The 17,393-nt window shown below is 44.2% G+C and overlaps 1 protein-coding gene across 1 annotated transcript in view; it reads left to right on the plus strand.

Moving 5' to 3' along the window:
- The window catches only part of MTHFD1L (methylenetetrahydrofolate dehydrogenase (NADP+ dependent) 1 like), a 191,928-nt gene that overhangs the window by 106,312 nt on the left and 68,223 nt on the right, over positions 1-17,393 (plus strand). The window contains exons 21-22 of the mRNA XM_066247887.1: positions 10,152-10,291; positions 17,123-17,164. Coding sequence (XP_066103984.1) covers positions 10,152-10,291; positions 17,123-17,164 — 182 coding nt within the window. The remainder of the gene's footprint in view (positions 1-10,151; positions 10,292-17,122; positions 17,165-17,393) is intronic.

Here is a 17,393-nt window from a genome sequence, read left to right on the forward strand (position 1 = left end):
ATAGAATAAAGGACCCCTTGGTGACCCGGCAAGCTGGAAATTCAATTTGCAATTCTGGTGACGATATTCAGGCACGTCCAGTGGCCAGAAACCCTAGGAAAAGTTATCTTGGTGTTTGCACTTAACTCTCAGAGTCCAAAGACTTATTTTCCCCAGTGTAAAAGCAAAACTGAAAATTTCAGATCTGAAAATATTAGTTCCCTTGTCTGCCACTCACTGCATGTTCGCGGTGATAACAGGAACGTGCGGTCTGGGAATTAGAAAGCCCAGGCTGGAGAGTTGGAGATGCTCACGTCCCCAGCCAGTGATGGGAGGGCGGACGCCTGGGTGGAGGAGGCTGGGAAGTCCAGGCTCGGGGTCTGACTCTCCTGGTTGGAAGCTGGTGAAATGCCTCCTGGCCCTCAGGAGACTGTTTGGTTCTCAGGGGCAGAGACTATGGGGTGAGTATTTTTTACCAGGGGGCCTATTTCTGCTGGAACTGGTGCCACGCCCAGAGGGAACAGGTCTTCGAGCTCCCTCCCCCAGAGGTCTGTCTTTGTCCACCAGTTCCGCTCCCTGGTGCTGTTGGCACGGCGACGGAGAACGGAGAGAGGACCATGATGCGTCCTCCCTAAGTGAATTGCTCCGAGAGAGAAAACAAATTTCCGGATTCAGTCAAAAAAAAAGAAAAATAGCATGTCATGATGAAGAAGACTCTGGATTACCTACTTTTTGTGGTCACAGCAGGGCCACGTTGCAATTAGAAAATAAGTCTGGGCACACCTGTCAGAGTTCAGGAAGAGAATTGAGAGCTGCTTCTGATCAAAATACTGCCGTACAGGGTGTGAGGGTTTTCACTGGCACCAGAACGCACCAGCAGTTGAGCTTGAGAAAGGCTGTGTGATCCGTGGCCACACTGAACAGGCACATGGGAAGGACACCCACTTAGACGGTGTTCGGAGGGGCTTTGGTTTCAGTCCAGGCTGTCATCATACAGTTGTGTGACCGTGTTGAGATGCTCTGATCCTCAGCTTCCTACGCTGTAAGCGGAGGGTGAAGAGAGCTCATAGGTGATGGAGAGTGAAATGAGACCGGGATGTCTATACGTACGTGCCTGTAAATGTTAGTTCCCGCCTCTCCTTGTGCAACAGTCTCTGAGGGGAGCAGCTCTTTTCCTTCATATATGTCCCTGCTTAGCAAGAAGACTGGCCATGGCCATCACCTGTGTCATCCCATTTTGTTTCTTTCTATCCATCCCTCCCTGCTTCTTTATGCAGTTAGTGCAGCTGTCACCAGCAAGAGGCTACTTGTCATCACCAGGAACTGCCATGCTGTCGTGAGTGCCCTGTTGATGCTGCACAGGAGACTGCTGAGTAGAATTTTTACTGTGATTATTCATATATCAGGACCTTATGGTGTATAAGGTTATTATTAACATCATAATCTTGTACAGTTTGTTTCATTTTTACATCTAATACATTTGTAACATTCCCAGAAATAGTATCTAAAAAGTTCAAGCCTCCTTTGTTATGATTGAATGACAGTAGAGCGTCTCAATTGCAGTTGGCATTATTCATGGTTAATTCTGGTGTGTTCTTTGTTTATTTGTTTGTTTGTTTTGGGGGTGTGCCTCCCCTGTGCACTATTTAATGTGTAGCGGCATCCCTGGCCTCTGCCTACTCAATGCCAGTTACAACAACCACAAGTGCCTCCCAACATTGCCAGATGTCCCTGGGGGTCAGAGCTGTCCCCAGATGAGAACCGCTGACCTGCACTTACGGTGTGCGATTCCATAGAAATGGGTTTAGTAAAGGTACGAACACCTGAGACCGTTCAGAAGTAAATGAGAAACTGAATTTAATTTTTAAAATACCCAGAGGAAGGCAAGCAAGAAAAAGTGATAAAGGAAAGGGCAGAAGGACATAATTAATTCATCTCTCTCGTCGTTGTCATGTTCCAAGGGTACTGCTTCCTCACAAAATGAAGACACGAGTACATCAATGGTTGTCAGCGCCAAGCAGAATAACAGAAGTCCAATAAAGTGGTGAATGGGAAGTTTTTCCCTAAATTCTGAAATGTGTGTGTTTAATCAAGAGCGCTTTTGAGTGGCATGCCAAGGGGCGGGAAGTGTGTAATGCAGACAGCAGAGCTGTGGGGCGGGGGACGCCGCAGTGGGCTCTTATCCCAAGGTGGTAACTTGCCCGGCACACGGGAACACCGAAGAGGTTCATTCTCTTATGGCTCTAGAATTTCATGAATCCGTAATTTATGAGGCCTGCTAATTTAAAAAATTAACAGATCATTGATAACTTATCCAAGTCCTAGTTGTCACTGAAAGTTTCTTCTGTGTGTACTGCAAATTGGGGACACACTAGAATAATTGAGGTATAAAAATCATCTCTCTGCCCCATGGAAGGGTTTCATAGACACCAGATGTGCCTCCCAGGAGTGTGCAGTTGTTTGTTGTTATTTCTGATTGGTTTGGACAATATGACGCAGGCGCTGTAGCGGACCAGCACGAAAAGCCCACCGCCTGTTGTCCAAGGTTGGTTTTCACTCTCCGGCTGAACCCAAAGCTCTGTTTCCTGTGCAGTTACTAATAGTGTTTGTCCACAGACTCAGTCCCTCCCCATCCTGGCCCACTGATACTTCCTTTCTGAGCAAACTATGGGGTTTAAAGTTTGAATTAAGCCATGCTACAGAATTACTATCTAAGAGCTTCTGTGCTTACACAGCAAATCAGGCAGGGTTTCCTGTTTTCATTCACGTTGTAAGTTGACTAGCCATAACCCTACACCCCCCCACCCCCCCTCCCTGAAAGAGACTGCCAAGACAAATAATTGTTGTGGCATGTGCAAACATTTTCTTGCAAGCCTTTTTAAATATGCAGCTTCCAGAAGTGTACATTATATGCTTTTCAGGAACGCCAAGGCCGAGTAAGTGTGCTTGCTTCACGACTCAAGAACAAGTCCATGTTAAAATCAACGTTAAATATCTCTTCAGCCCATATCTCTTTTATAAGGTATTAAGAGCAACGAGTGGAAAAAGGGGACACATGCTTATTTCAGATCATAAGGAAGGTTAACTTGCAGGTTGTCTGTGTTGACAATTCCTAGGAAGTGCCTCGGAAACAGAACCCGCTGATAAGAGTGGCTTGTCCCCTTCTCACATCAAGACCCCCTGAGGTACTAATTCACAGACACACAGCACCCCACCTCCTCTGTTTCATACTTGTCGATGACACCTTATCAAGTGTTCTCACTGCTGTAATTACTGATCGCCCAGCAGCTTACCTTTTCCACACCCTCTGTTTTCTTTAGCAGCCTGGTTATTTGAAAGCAAATAGCACCATGATTACATAGTTGCAGACGGTTTTCAAAGTATAAGAATTTGGCACTTGCTCCTGTTTTCTTCACGTTATTTGCCTCCATATTTCCTTTGCATTTGGAAGCCACAGTCCCCGGACCTTTATTACCGCATCCTGTTTTCTTCCCTAACTGAAGTTCTCTGTGTTATGACTTTTTTTTTTGTCCAAATTGTCTCTTAAAATATGAATTTAAGTGTAGCTGGCATATCTAGACATTTGAGCTGCCTTATCTTTCTCAGATTTGACATTTATACCTCTTATTAAAACTGTTTTGTATTTTAAGAGAGAAAGAGAAGTCTGATAGGGAAGTGTAAGAACACTTAATTCTGTCTAATTCTGTGTTGTATGCCTAGCTATCTTTCTCCATTGAGTAACGGAGAAATAGTTTCTTCACTCTAATAGTCTCTTCATATCTTGGTTAATTCGTTTATATGTGCCAGGGACAGTGTTAGGTGCTAGAGATGCAACGATGAGTAAGTTATGGTCCCTGGCGCTCCAAGTGGGAGTTACACCCACGTCTAATTAGGGTGCTGCTTGCAGAGTGAGATGTGCACCAGGGAGGGAGCAAACGTGGAGCAAATATGGGCAGGAGGGGAAGCTGACTCTGCCGGAGAGGCTCAGGCAGGTTCCGGGAAATGGAACATCTGAGCTGAAGATTGGAGTGCAAGTTAAAGAAGGGACAGGAGATTGCTTGGGTTTAGCAAGAATTCAATAAATGCTTAAGAATTTAATATGATTTCGAGCAAGTGGGAGGACTGTTCTTTTGGTAATAATGATGCCAACCTTTTTGTGAGCTCCCACTAAGCACCAGAAAGGAGTATCTCACTACTGTACATGCATTGTCCCCTTAATCCTGCCAACATGTCAGATAAGGACATAAGACTCAAACAGATTAAATAGCTTGGCAAGACTGCACTGCTGGGAGGGATGCTGGATCCCATGGATCTGTCTGTCTGTGTGCCTGTCTGTGGTCTGTCTTTGATACTGACCAGCAGGACAGTCACCAGTAATCCACTACTGATGGCCTTGCCATCTGGTTTTTTCCCCTAATCAGAATCTACTCTGTAATGACCTTTGACAAAGTGAACTGGATTTTTCTCTTCTGGGGTCCACTCTGCCACCACCGTGCGAAAGTTAATGCTGGTGTTACCAGGGGCACCACTGGACATAGGGATCGTTTCTGCCAACCGTCTCTGGTTTGGGCCACCACTAATAAAGTCACTAGAATTGTCCCAAATGCTGTATAAAAAGAATCACTTCTGCTTTTTTAAATTGTTCTGCTACATTGCTGGTTCAAAGAAAATATAATAAAGGAAAAAATGACTTGTAGCTATGCTCATTCCAAATTGAATATTTTTAAAGGACTATTTTTCAATTTGTCAAAAGCATATCAACAGTCATAAATTTATTTTTTTTTTACATACTCTGGCCCCATACGCTCACCCTGGGGAATATATTCCAAGAATATAATTTGAAAGAGGTTAAAGCTCATCTGCACAGATATTTTATAGTATTATTTATATTGGAAACAACTCAAATATCCCATAAGAGGGGGAACATTTTGTAAATCTTGGTACAACAGCGTAGCAAACTTATAAGCTGCCACTTACAGCCATAAATTACACTAAGGAAAAAAATTTTTGTTGCATCCACAAAAACACTTGTTTTTACCTATTCAAGTGTGCTGATCTCAAACCTGATATTAGTTTTTCTCAGTAAGCTACAGGTTTTTTGCAATTCAAGCTTTTTGGATTTTATCTTATTGTAAAATTTTCAATATTTAGTTTAACATAATGAAGTAGAATATCTTCTTGGGCATCATCTTTGTGAAAATATAATAATTTATATAATGCAGTAAATACGCTAATACTCTAAAAGATATGATTGTATCAGAATTTGTCTACAATTTCAAAATAGAACATATTAAAACACTTATTTTAATCATAAAATTTACGCAAAACTTATTTAAATTCTATTCAGGCAAAAATTTGTGTTTGTAGCTCTTGCGTTTGTGTACTTGCTCAGGACAATCTCGTTTGATGCTCCAGCAGTAGTCTGCCCATCACTAACAGCTCCAAGATTTTCAGGAAACTTATCAAGGTGACTGTTCAAGAAGTGAATCTTAACTCATGTTACATCCACTGTCGCGGAAAGCCAACAGCATCCTTTGAACCAGAAGTTCATAGTTTTCTGCTTTATCATTGCCAAGGAAGTTCTTTGTAACTGCCACAAAAGACTGCCATGCTGCTTTCTCCTCCTCATTCATCTTCCTGGCAAATTCTTTGTCACGTATAAGGGTTCAAATTTGAGGTCCATCGAATATACCTGCTTTTATCTTCTCAAAAGACAAGGCAGTAAAAGCAGAAATAATATGTTGAAAGCATTCACTTTCTCTATTCAAAGCCTGAACAAACTGCTTCATTAAGCCAAGTTTGATGTGAACTGGGGGAAAAATGATCCTGTCTCAATTAACTACAGGTTCATTCACAATATTTTGCATCCCTACTTCCAGAGCTTCACGTTTCAGCCACTCCTTCTGTGTCCAGTGTTTCTCCCGAGCTCGGCTGTCTCACAAACACAGAAAGCAAGGATACTTCATGAAACCTCTCTGTTGTCCTAGCAGGAAATTTACCATTTTAAGACCCACACAAATGATCCAGTTATGCTCCTCATACTTTAGAAAGTCGAGGACAATTTTTATGTCATTATAATGTTCTCGGAGATGAGTTGAATAATCAATTTGAACCACTGCATAAACATTACCGTTGTGTAGGAGATCACATTTCAGACTCTGTTTAGAGCTGTCAAGAAATAGTCACCTGGCCCTGGCCGGTTGGCTCAGTGGTAGAGCGTCGGCCTGGTGTACGGAAGTCCCGGGTTCGATTTCCGGCCAGGGCACACAGGAGAGGCGCCCATCTGCTTCTCCACCCCTCCCCCTCTCCTTCCTCTCTGTCTCTCTCTTCCCCTCCCGCAACCAAAGCTCCATTGGAGCAAAAGATGGCCCGGGCACTGGGGATGGCTCCTTGGCCTCTGCCCCAGGCACTAGAGTGGCTCTGGTCGCGACAGAGTGACGCCCCAAATGGGCAGAGCATTGCCCCCTGGTGGGCGTGCCGGGTGGATCCCAGTCGAGCACATGCAGGAGTCTGTTTGACTGCCTCCCCGTTTCCAGCTTCAGAAAAGTACAAAAAAAAAAAATAGTCACCATTCTGTTGGACTGTAAGTGGTAACACCTAGCTGGCTGAGAAGACTACTGATATCATGACAGTAAACAAAGTGTTTGTCTTCAGAAAAAAAGTCCACAAAAATTTGTTCATGCTTCTTGAAATGGAATACTTTAGCTTACTGGTGAAGTACATTCTTTTCTTGAAGCCTGGAGCCTAACTAACTCAGCTGCTTTCTTTGATAGGCCCAAATCTCTTACTAAGTCATTCAAGTCGGGTTGGCTAAACTGCTGAGGGGTTCATGACTGCTTGGCATCAGAAAAAGACCCTTCAGATTCTACAACCATTTCCTCATGCATCTTATCAAAATACACTTGATCACCATGTTCACTTTCTTCGTCCTTAAAAGAAATAAAACCAATGAAAACTGGAACCAGGAGTGTCTCAGAGTGTGGGATAGGTCATATTGCTGAAGGAATATTAGGATATGCAATCATATGCCGTGTTTTCTTGCCAATGCCCTTTGTATGGCTCAGACAGAAATAACAGTCACTGCTGTGGTCCTTAGGTTCACGCCAAACCATGGGAATACTAAAAGGCATTCCTTTGTCTTTTCCTCTTGTCCAGTCACAAAGCATTTCCTCACTATTACGACACACAATATGAGGAGCCCAATTCTTGTCTTGATCACCAAGGGGAACTTGAAAATAGGTAATATATGCACATGTTACAAATGATAAAATATTGCGCCTTTGACCTTGAAGTGTGTTACAGCCACATATATAACAGAAGGTGTCAGGACTATTCTTACATTTACGCCTACTCGAAGAAGCCATGATTCAATCTTAAAACAAAATAAGAGGGTGTTTTTATCAGATAATAATTTTTTATATTTAAAAACAACTACAATTATGTAAAAGTGATGTTTGTAAAACATTAATTGCCTGGTGGTTATGTTCAATCCAAGAGTCGTAGCCCTTTAACTCTATCCAATTTAAAAACCAATGCATGCTATTAACTATAACAAAAAGAAATTAAAATTTCATAAAAACTAGAGCCTGCACCAAAAATTGGATTTCAGATTTGGAATCAGCGATGGAGAAACATCTAGAAAAAGTTCTAACACCTCATGCAACAGAAAATGAAAAAAAAAAATTGTTCCCCAGTGTTGTAAGTTTGTAGTCCAGCAAGAAAAACTCTGTGATAGTTTTAAAGGAGCAGAATTACAAAATTGTACCTAAGATATAAAAATTATATCAAGTACTAAAAGGACGCCCAAATGAGATCAACTGGTTGATGTGTTTTAGAGTTTGAACTTGCGTGCTATTTTATCATTTTGATTTCCTCCATTCCTGTTAAAATCCATGTGTGTTCAGTGAATGCTGGAGACAGCCCTCTTCCTTCTTTCACATTGTCAGTGTTTTTTTTTTGGTTTTTTTGCATTTTTCTGAAGCTAGAAACAGGGAGAGACAGTCAGACAGACTCCCGCATGCGCCCGACCGGGATCCACCCGGCACGCCCACCAGGGGCGACGCTCTGTCCACCAGGGGGTGATGCTCTGCCCATCCTGGGCGTCGCCATGTTGCGACCCTCCTGGGTGTCGCCATGTTGCGACCAGAGCCACTCTAGCGCCTGGGGCAGAGGCCACAGAGCCATCCCCAGCGCCCGGGCCATCTTTGCTCCAATGGAGCCCTGGCTGCGGGAGGGGAAGAGAGAGACAGAGAGGAAGGCGCGGCGGAGGGGTGGAGAAGCAAATGGGCGCTTCTCCTATGTGCCCTGGCCGGGAATCGAACCCGGGTCCTCCGCACGCTAGGCTGACGCTCTACCGCTGAGCCAACCGGCCAGGGCCCAGTGTTTTGATTTTTATCTTAGTAAAATTTTTTTGGCTCTGGCTGGTTGGCTCAGCGGTAGAGCGTCGGCCTGGCGTGCGGGGGACCCGGGTTCGATTCCCGGCCAGGGCACATAGGAGAAGCGCCCATTTGCTTCTCCACCCCCCCCCCTTCCTCTCTGTCTCTCTCTTCCCCTCCTGCAGCCAAGGCTCCATTGGAGCAAAGATGGCCCGGGCGCTGGGGATGGCTCCTTGGCCTCTGCCCCAGGCGCTGGAGTGGCTCTGGTCGCAGCAGAGCGACGCCCCGGAGGGGCAGAGCATCGCCCCCTGGTGGGCAGAGTGTCGCCCCTGGTGGGCGTGCCGGGTGGATCCCGGTCGGGCGCATGCGGGAGTCTGTCTGACTGTCTCTCCCCATTTCCAGCTTCAGAAAGATACCAAAAAAAAAAAAAATGTCTGCCAGTTTGCAGCTCTGCTGTAAAGGGTGGCCACGGTCGTCCTGTCAGGAGGTGGAATGTGTTTTCTGCAGTTCCCGTTGCATTGATAGTACTCCTCTAGAGCTGATCCTGATTCGGTGGGTCTGGAGTAGGGCCTTGGAATCTGCATTTCTAATACGCTCCCAGGTGCTGCTGGTCCTGGAGCTCCTCTGTGGATGAGGACCGGACAGCTGGCCCAGTGACAGCAGGGTCGCCCCAGAAGGCGTCCTTAGATGTTCTCTCTGCTGCCTCCACGTTTGCTAGCAGTTTGGGGGGGGGGGGGTAATGGTGAGTGTTGTTGGGAAGGAAGAATTTCTCCATCACCCTTCTAAATCCTTCTGGCTGATTTAAGGATTAAGTAGGCATGAGACAGATTAACGGGAGAAAGTGGAGTTGAATTCCATATATACGGGGGCGCCTTAAGAATAGGGAGCTCAGAGGCAATCAGGTAACTGATTCTGAGTTAAAGAGAAGGGGTAGACATCCGGGACTTTGAAGGAGAGGAAGCCACATGGAGGTGGAAAAACGGGGTTCGGGGACCATGCAGAGGCTGTGGGACACAGGGAGGACTTGGCCTCCAAGCCCTGTGCGGTTCCTGCTACCACACCCAGCTCCTCCTGTTCTTTGCAGCTCTCTGTAGCGATGATGCGCTTCCTGAACCAGGCCCTTTGCCTGAATTCTTCTAGGTGGTGATGAGGGAGGTGAACAGCTCTCCCTGAGCCTTTTCGCCTCGGTTGTCCTCAGCTCCGAATAATCCACTTGCCAGAGTGGCACATTCTGGTGAGACTCGCCCTGAACCCCGTAGCATCCTCTGGCTGTGGAATAAAGGTGCTGTCTCCATCAAGCCTGATGACCAGCCTCCTTAAGCCACTCAGCTCACTTGAGTTTTGTCATTCAACAGAAATGACCGCTGGCGCTGAAATCGGATTGATTCTATGTAGGCAATAAGGAGTGAGAATGGTAATTGTGCTAGCAGTGGTTGCTTTAAAATAATTTGGAGCCTGATTATAAAGCTGAAAATCCCATCTGTGCTAAGAAAAGCTTTTGTTCAGAGTTGCTATACTAGGAAGGAAAAGCTAGGCGTTGGCAAAGAATCCTTACGGCATGCCGGTGTGAGACCGAGAGCCGTCTTTTTAGGGAATGTAAGGCAGTGGGACATTTTCTAAAACTGAGGGGACATCAGTGTCCCTTCGCATATGAGCAGGACGCAGTGCTGGGGAGTTACCTGGAGGCGGTGGGGGACTTCAGCCGTCCTTGGAATGTGAGCCGCTCCAATGGTTGCCAAAAGCCTGCACTGTTGTTTTTAGAAGATAATAGCCAATTTCCGACTTGATTCCCCGCAGTAACTGAAGCTGGCTTTGGGGCTGACATTGGCATGGAGAAGTTCTTCAACATCAAGTGTCGAGCTTCTGGTTTGGTGCCCAACGTAGTCGTGCTGGTGGCGACAGTGCGCGCTCTGAAGATGCATGGAGGCGGGCCAAGCGTAAGTCCCAGACCCCGTCCCGGAAACACACACGGGAAAGTCCAGATAAAGCAGAATTGAGCATTTGTATAACTCATACCTGCTTAGTAACTCCAGTGTTCTTTCTAGACTGTCTCTTTTTTTCACAGATCACCATGACAGGGTGCTAAAAGTTTAATAGGTTCTAGTAAATAGCAAAAACACCCTCAGTGTTATTGCTAAGCAGTTATGTATTTTGGAAAGGAGCATAACGTAGCCACTTTTTAGCCCTAAGATTCATATCTGAAGCTCATGTCAACATTTTGCGACCCCACAGTAATGGGAGGGCAGAGGCTCCGGCTCCTGAACGGGACACGCACGGACTGGGCTGATCACTCCGGAGGGTGAGGTTGTGTACAGCTTTCCAGTTCACTGATTTCACCTAGAACTATGTGCCTTCTGTTTCTGTTTGTTATGATTTCACTTTGCAACTCTCTTTTAAAAACAACTTTCGATGTTAACCTCTCTTATTAGATACAGAATTTCCACACATCTGAGAGAAAATTTTTCTCATTTCCACAGACACAAGTGTAGTGTTTTTCCTTTCTTTTTTTATGTTTAGGTATTTACAAAGGGAGAATATGGAGTGTTATACCGATTGATCACTTTTGAAATAAAATAGTTTGGAGTGGCTTTATCATTTATACTGCCGGTCTGTTAGACAAACCACCAAATCTGACTTCTTAGGTATACTGTGAACACAAAAATCATATACTCAGCGATTATGATATGGCAAGACAAATGCTATGCCTGGTTTATTTATTCTAGCAAGTCTGTGTCTGAGGAGAGGCAGACTTTATTTTACATCATGTTACAGATGAGAAACTTGAGGTTTGATGGGTTTAGGGAACATGGATGGTGTCACCTGGCCCTCAAAGAGCCAGACCAGAAAGACTGGGACTTAGATTCAAACCACCTCTCTGTCCACCGTGCAGAGCTGCGTACTAATGAAGGTAAACATTTTCTGAATTCCAAGTCCACTCTTAACCATTCATTTTAGCCTAAAGTTCCATTATGCTTTCAAATGGGAGACTGACATAACATATTATAAGGTCATAACTCCTCAAGAATTCTGGTTTGGCTCAAAATACTACATAGAGCTACAATCACAGCTTGACTTTTTTTAGACTTGTATCTATATCCCAACCTCCATTTTCAAGAAGACTATTTCTGCTGGTATAAGATGCATTTGAAATTCATCAGCCTTACTTTGTACCCTGAAATATATAAAAATCAAAGGGCTTACTGAGCTGCAGAGAGTCAGTGCCTTGCTTAGTATCCCAAGTCCATTTAGGGGACTAATCAGATGTCAAAGTCAAGGTCTCTTGGCTTCTCGTTCAGTGCTTTTCCACACTCTCTAGTCTCTCTCCTATAAAAATTCTCTGCATGATTTATAACCTTATTTCTCTTCCTCTTAATGTATGTGCTCACTGTTTGACAGTGGTTGCATTTTCTGCTCGCCTGAGTCTTCCACTTCACTTAAAGTCATGGTTTCGGGCCAGCGCTGACTGTCACAGGGCTCCAGCCGCAGATAAAGGTGGAGGATAATAAAGGGGAGGATCAGGAAGCCAGGCGGAGCATAGCATTGCTCTCTTGGGCTTCAGTAGCACCTCCTGCACCACTGTTTTAAGAACGTCTATATATGTGTCTCCCTGCTCAACTTTGAATTCCTTGAATGTAAAGACCGTGTCTTGCTAGTTTGTGTATCCCTAGTGCCTGGCATAGTCTGTATCCAGGAAATGTTTCCAACAGTTGAATAATAAATGGGCTTTCATCTTCTTAATCCTATATTCCCTATTATCCATCTCAGGGTCATTTCTTCTTGCTTGAATCAGCTCGGGGCTAATGGTTTTGATCGTTATAATTTCTACTTCCTTTCTGATATCATTACACAAATAACCATGGCTGTCTCTTATGTTTGTTCAGCTTGGTTGTTTTCCATAACTTGTGCGGTGGGAAATCCTGAGGCCCTCGAACTTGCCCATTTTAACCCCAGTCGTTTGAAATTCATATCCTGTCTTCCAAAAGGCAACATAAGAACTAACATTCTGGTGTAGTTCCATTTTACAACTTGTTCTCCAAACCTAGTGTATCAAGGGGGACTCTTCAGAACCAAGAGGATATTTACTTGTATAAAAAGACTTATTATAAGGAATGGGCTCGTTTGGTTATGGAGGCTGACAAGTCCAAAATCTGCACAGTGAGCCAACAGGAAAGCCAGTGTTTCAGCCCCGGACCCAGGCTGACGGCTCTCTACTGGAGGATTTTCCTTTGCACGGTCTCTGTGTTCTAATCAGACATTTCAACTGATTGGGTGCAGCCCACCCACAGTGTGAAGGGCAATCTGCTTCACACAGATTCCACCAATTTAAATGTTACTCTCTTTCTAAAACACCTTCACAAACATCCAAAATAGTACAGGTATTGATCGACTTAGGACCTATGCAACTTACGACCATTCAACTTTACGACCACAATCGCTAGCCATGACTGCTCCGCGTCAGGCAGCGCAAGCGTTGCCCAGCTGGGTGTACGACAGTGAGGACCAGCTTCCGGCAGCACTACCATCTCCACGTACACCATTTCAAGTGTTATCCCAGACTCGGTACAATAATGAAAGAAAATTATGATAAAATATGACTTAAAGATTTTTATAACATCATTTCACAGTACTGTACATATAGCCTACTCAACTTACGACCAAATTGTGTTACGGCCGGTCTGTCGGAACCAATCGTGTTCGTAAGTCGAGCACTAGCTGTATCTGACCAAATATCTGGGCACCCTGTGCTCCCAAGTGGACACACAAAATTAACCGTCACGCCAGTAGTGCTGATACTTGGTGTACGGTGCAGTGACTAGATCTAATCTCATTTTTTCTGTATTAATAACAATTGGCCTGGCACTGTTTACTGAAATGGTCCCTCCTTTCTGATCTTCAAGCCTGTACTGTCATAAAGCAATTCTCCATACAGTGTAGGTCTTTTTCTGGGACCCCCCCCCCACCTTCACTCAAACTATTCTAGTGACCTGTGAGAGTGCCTGGGCTGCACTGGCAGTCAGTCTATAGGCCAAGCTCCCTGGCTCCTTCTCTTTCTCCGAGCATGCCTGGTTTGTGATTGGCCCTTTTTCTTCTATATTGTTTTAGAATTAGCTCATAAAGCTCCTTGAAAAATCTGTTAGGGTTTTTATTGAAATGGCATTAAAAGCCCTCGCCGGTTGGCTCAGCAGTAGAGCATCGGCCTGGCGTGCAGGGGACCCGGGTTCAATTCCCGGCCAGGGCACACAGGAGAAGCGCCCATTTGCTTCTCCACCCCACCCCCCCATCCTTCCTCTCTGTCTCTCTCTTCCCCTCCCGCAGCCAAGGCTCCATTGGAGCAAAGATGGCCCGGGCGCTGGGGATGGCTCCTTGGCCTCTGCCCCAGGTGCTAGAGTGGCTCTGGTCGCGGCAGAGTGACGCCCCAGAGGGGCAGAGCATCGCCCCCTGGTGGGCAGAGCGTCGCCCCTGGTGGGCGTGCCGGGTGGATCCCAGTCGGGCGCATGTGGGAGTCTGTCTGACTGTCTCTCCCCGTTTCCAGCTTCAGAAAAAAATACAAAAAAAAAAGAAAAAGAAAAGAAAGAAAAAAATGGCATTAAATCAATAGGTCAATCTGAGGATCTTTCTAAAAGCATGGGATATATCTCTTCATTGAGTTAGGTCTTTTTAAATGTATTTAATAAAGCTTTACAGTTTGTTGCCCAAAGGGCTTCAACCTTTTTTTTTTTTTTTTAAGATTTTATTCACTGATTCTAGAGAGCAGAAGGAGAGAAGGGGAGGGGAGGAGCGGGAAGCGTGGACTCAGAGTGGTTACTTCTCGGATGTAATAGTGAGCATCCTTTTCTTATTCCTGATCTAAAAAAAAAAATGCTTTTAATAGCTTATCACTAAGTACGATGTTTTCCATAGATTTTTAGTATATATTCTTTATCACTTTAAAGAAATTGCCTTTTATTCCTAGTGTGCTGACTTCTTAATCAAACTAGGTATTAAAGAATTTTCTTCATCAATTGAGATGACATGGATTTTCTCCTTAATCTGTTAGTGTTGCAAATTATATTATTTAACTTTCAAATATTAAATGAAACTTATATCCCCTTGGGTAATTCTTACTTGGAGATATCTTTTTATGAATGACTGAATTTTACTTATTGTTTTCCTAATGTTTTAAGTAGGATCTTTACATGTAGATGAGTGAGATGTTAGCCACATAAAATAAGTTGAAAAGGATTCCTTCTCTTTGATATACTCTATAAAGGATTTTATAACATTAAAGTAATCTGTTTATTCAAAGATGGGAAAAATTCACCTATAACATTGTCTGGGTCTGTTACTTATTGGTAAGGGGTAGATTTTTAACTACAAATTTAATTTTAATGAAGAAGAACTGTCTAGATTTTCTATTTCTTTTTAAATGAGCTTTAATAAGTTTCACCTCTGAACTTCTCTATTGATGTTTTTAAATGTATTGCTAATAAAGTTTGTCATAGTATTATATTAACTCTGTCTATAGCTTATGCAGTTATAATTTTTTTTTTACTTTTTATTGAATTTATTGGGGTGACATTGGTTAATAAAATTATACGGGATTCAGGTGCACGATTCTACAATGTGTCATCCGCATATTGTATTGTGTGTACTCCACCCCAAGTCAAACTCTCCCTCCATCACCATCTGTTCCCCTCCCTCACCTGTCTCCGCCCCCAGTTCTCACACTGTTGTCTACGGCTATAAGTTTGTCTTTGTTTTGCTTAATCCCTTCACCCTTGTCACCAATCCTCACAACCCCTCGTCCCTCTGACAGCTGTCAGTCTAGTCTCCATATCTCTGAGTCTGTTTCTGTTTTATTTGTTAGTTTGTTTCTATCAGTAGATGAGTGAATAAAAAAGCTGTGGTACATTTACATGATTATTTCTCAGCCGTTAAAAAAAAAAAAAGGAAATGCTACCTTTTGCAACAGCATAGATGGACTTGGAGAGCATTGTGCTAAGTGAAATAAGCCAGTCAGAGAAAGATAAATTCCACCTTCGCTTATATGTGGAATCTAATGAACAAAACAAACAAAATAGTTATAATGTTTTTTCATTTTTTATTTTTAAAAAGTCTTGGCCCTGGCCGGTTGGCTCAGTGGTAGAGCATTGGCCTGGTGTGCGGGGGACCCAGGTTCAATTCCCGGCCAGGGCACATAGAAGCGCCCATTTGCTTCTCCACCCCTCCGCCGCACTTTCCTCTCTGTCTCTCTCTTCCCCTCTCGCAGCCAAGGCTTCATTGGAGCAAAGATGGCCCGGGTGCTGGGGATGGCTCCTTGGCCTCTGCCCCAGGCGCTAGAGTGGCTCTGGTCATGGCAGAGCGATGACGCCCCGGAGGGGCAGAGCATCGCCCCCTGGTGGGCAGAGCGTCCCCTGGTGGGCGTGCCGGGTGGATCCCGGTCGGGCGCATGCGGGAGTCTGTCTGACTGTCTCTCCCCGTTTCCAGCTTCAGAAAAAAACAAACAAACAAACAAAAAAGTCTTACCAGAGTGTTGTCGACTTTGTTAGTCATTGTAAGAACCGTCTTCTGGTTTGGTTGGCCCTCTTGTTGGTATCTGCATAAAACCCCCCTTCCTGCTTGTGCCCTGTTTGATTCCACAGCATTTGTATCTGTGCAAGCTCAGCCATGCTACCCAGTCTATTTCCAGTTTAGCGTTTCAGTTCTTCCGACTGAAAAGTTCGCTCAGTGTTTCCATGAACGCGGCTGCTGGGAAAACCCATCTGAAAACACTTTGTTTGCACACACTATCCAAAAGCAATCTGTCACAGGGGTAACTTCTTTCCAAAAGATTTCTAATATTCTCAAAGCCTCTTCCACTGAGATCGAGTCACCAGGTCCTCAGGAAGTCAGAATGTTTTCTAGTGTTTCACCAAAACCAGTAGCCATGGACACGGACCGTGTGGGATTGTGGGAAGGTGCTCAGTTGGGTTTCAGAATCCTATTACACTGAAGTCCCCGTTCTGCTTTCATTTGCTCTAGAACCTTGAGCAAGACACCTGCCTTCTTTCAACTCTACTTTAACTTTATCCTGCCCTGCCAACCCAGGCCTGCCCCCCCAAATAGTAATGGCATTGCTTTAAAATGATTTAGAATTTATTTAGAAATGATGGTGCACTCTGTATCAGTCAGGTACTGAGCATATTATAAATTCCATTTTATTCCAAGGTAATGGGCAAAAGTTCTCAATTTTGGCTCAAATTAGAATTGCCTGGGGGGAAAGTATAAATATTACTAACCCTGGGTCCCACTCCCAGAAACCCTGTTTTAATCGATCTGGGTGGAGCGCAGGCAGGCATCAGTGTTTTTTGAAAGCTTCCCACAGACTTTATGCTCAGCCCGGGCTGCCAGTTACTGGTTTAAAAGGACAAAATGTGCTTTTAATAGGTACCGCATTTCCCCATGTATAAGACGCTCCCGTGTATAAGACGCTCCTTAATTTTGGGGCCTGAAATTTGGGGGGGGAAATGTATTACATAAAGTTATTGAACTCAAGTTTTATTCATCATAAAATTCATACAATACTTCTTATCTGTGCAAAAAAGTGAGAAATGTAAGGAAAAAACTACAATCACAGTATAAGACACACCCAGTTTTTAGACCCCAAATTCTTCAGAAAAGGGTGCGTCTTATACATGGGGAAATCTGGTACCTTCCCCAATGGTGACTATGATTTGCTTTTCTCTTTTCAGATCTTGATCAATTAGAGTAAGACTTTTAATGAGATTATTTTTCCTTTTGTCTCTTAGGTCACTGCTGGGGTCCCTCTTAAGAGAGAATACACAGAGGAGGTAAGTGACTGCTTGAAAAGGCTGAAGTAGAGAATCATTCAAATCAAGTTAACCACTCAGTCAGCGGCAGAGTCCTCCACCCACGGCCTCTTAGAAAAGTGCTTTTCTAATAATCCTAGAGAAAGTGATCAGGGGCAGGGATACCGTCCATTTGGTGAACTCTTCAATTTTAAGAAATGATAGACATGGTCTTTATACTGCTCCCTACCCCAGCTCACGATCCCCAGCA

This window comes from Saccopteryx bilineata, chromosome 12 (genome assembly GCF_036850765.1).
Source record: "Saccopteryx bilineata isolate mSacBil1 chromosome 12, mSacBil1_pri_phased_curated, whole genome shotgun sequence".
In the NCBI taxonomy this organism is placed as follows: domain Eukaryota; kingdom Metazoa; phylum Chordata; class Mammalia; order Chiroptera; family Emballonuridae; genus Saccopteryx; species Saccopteryx bilineata.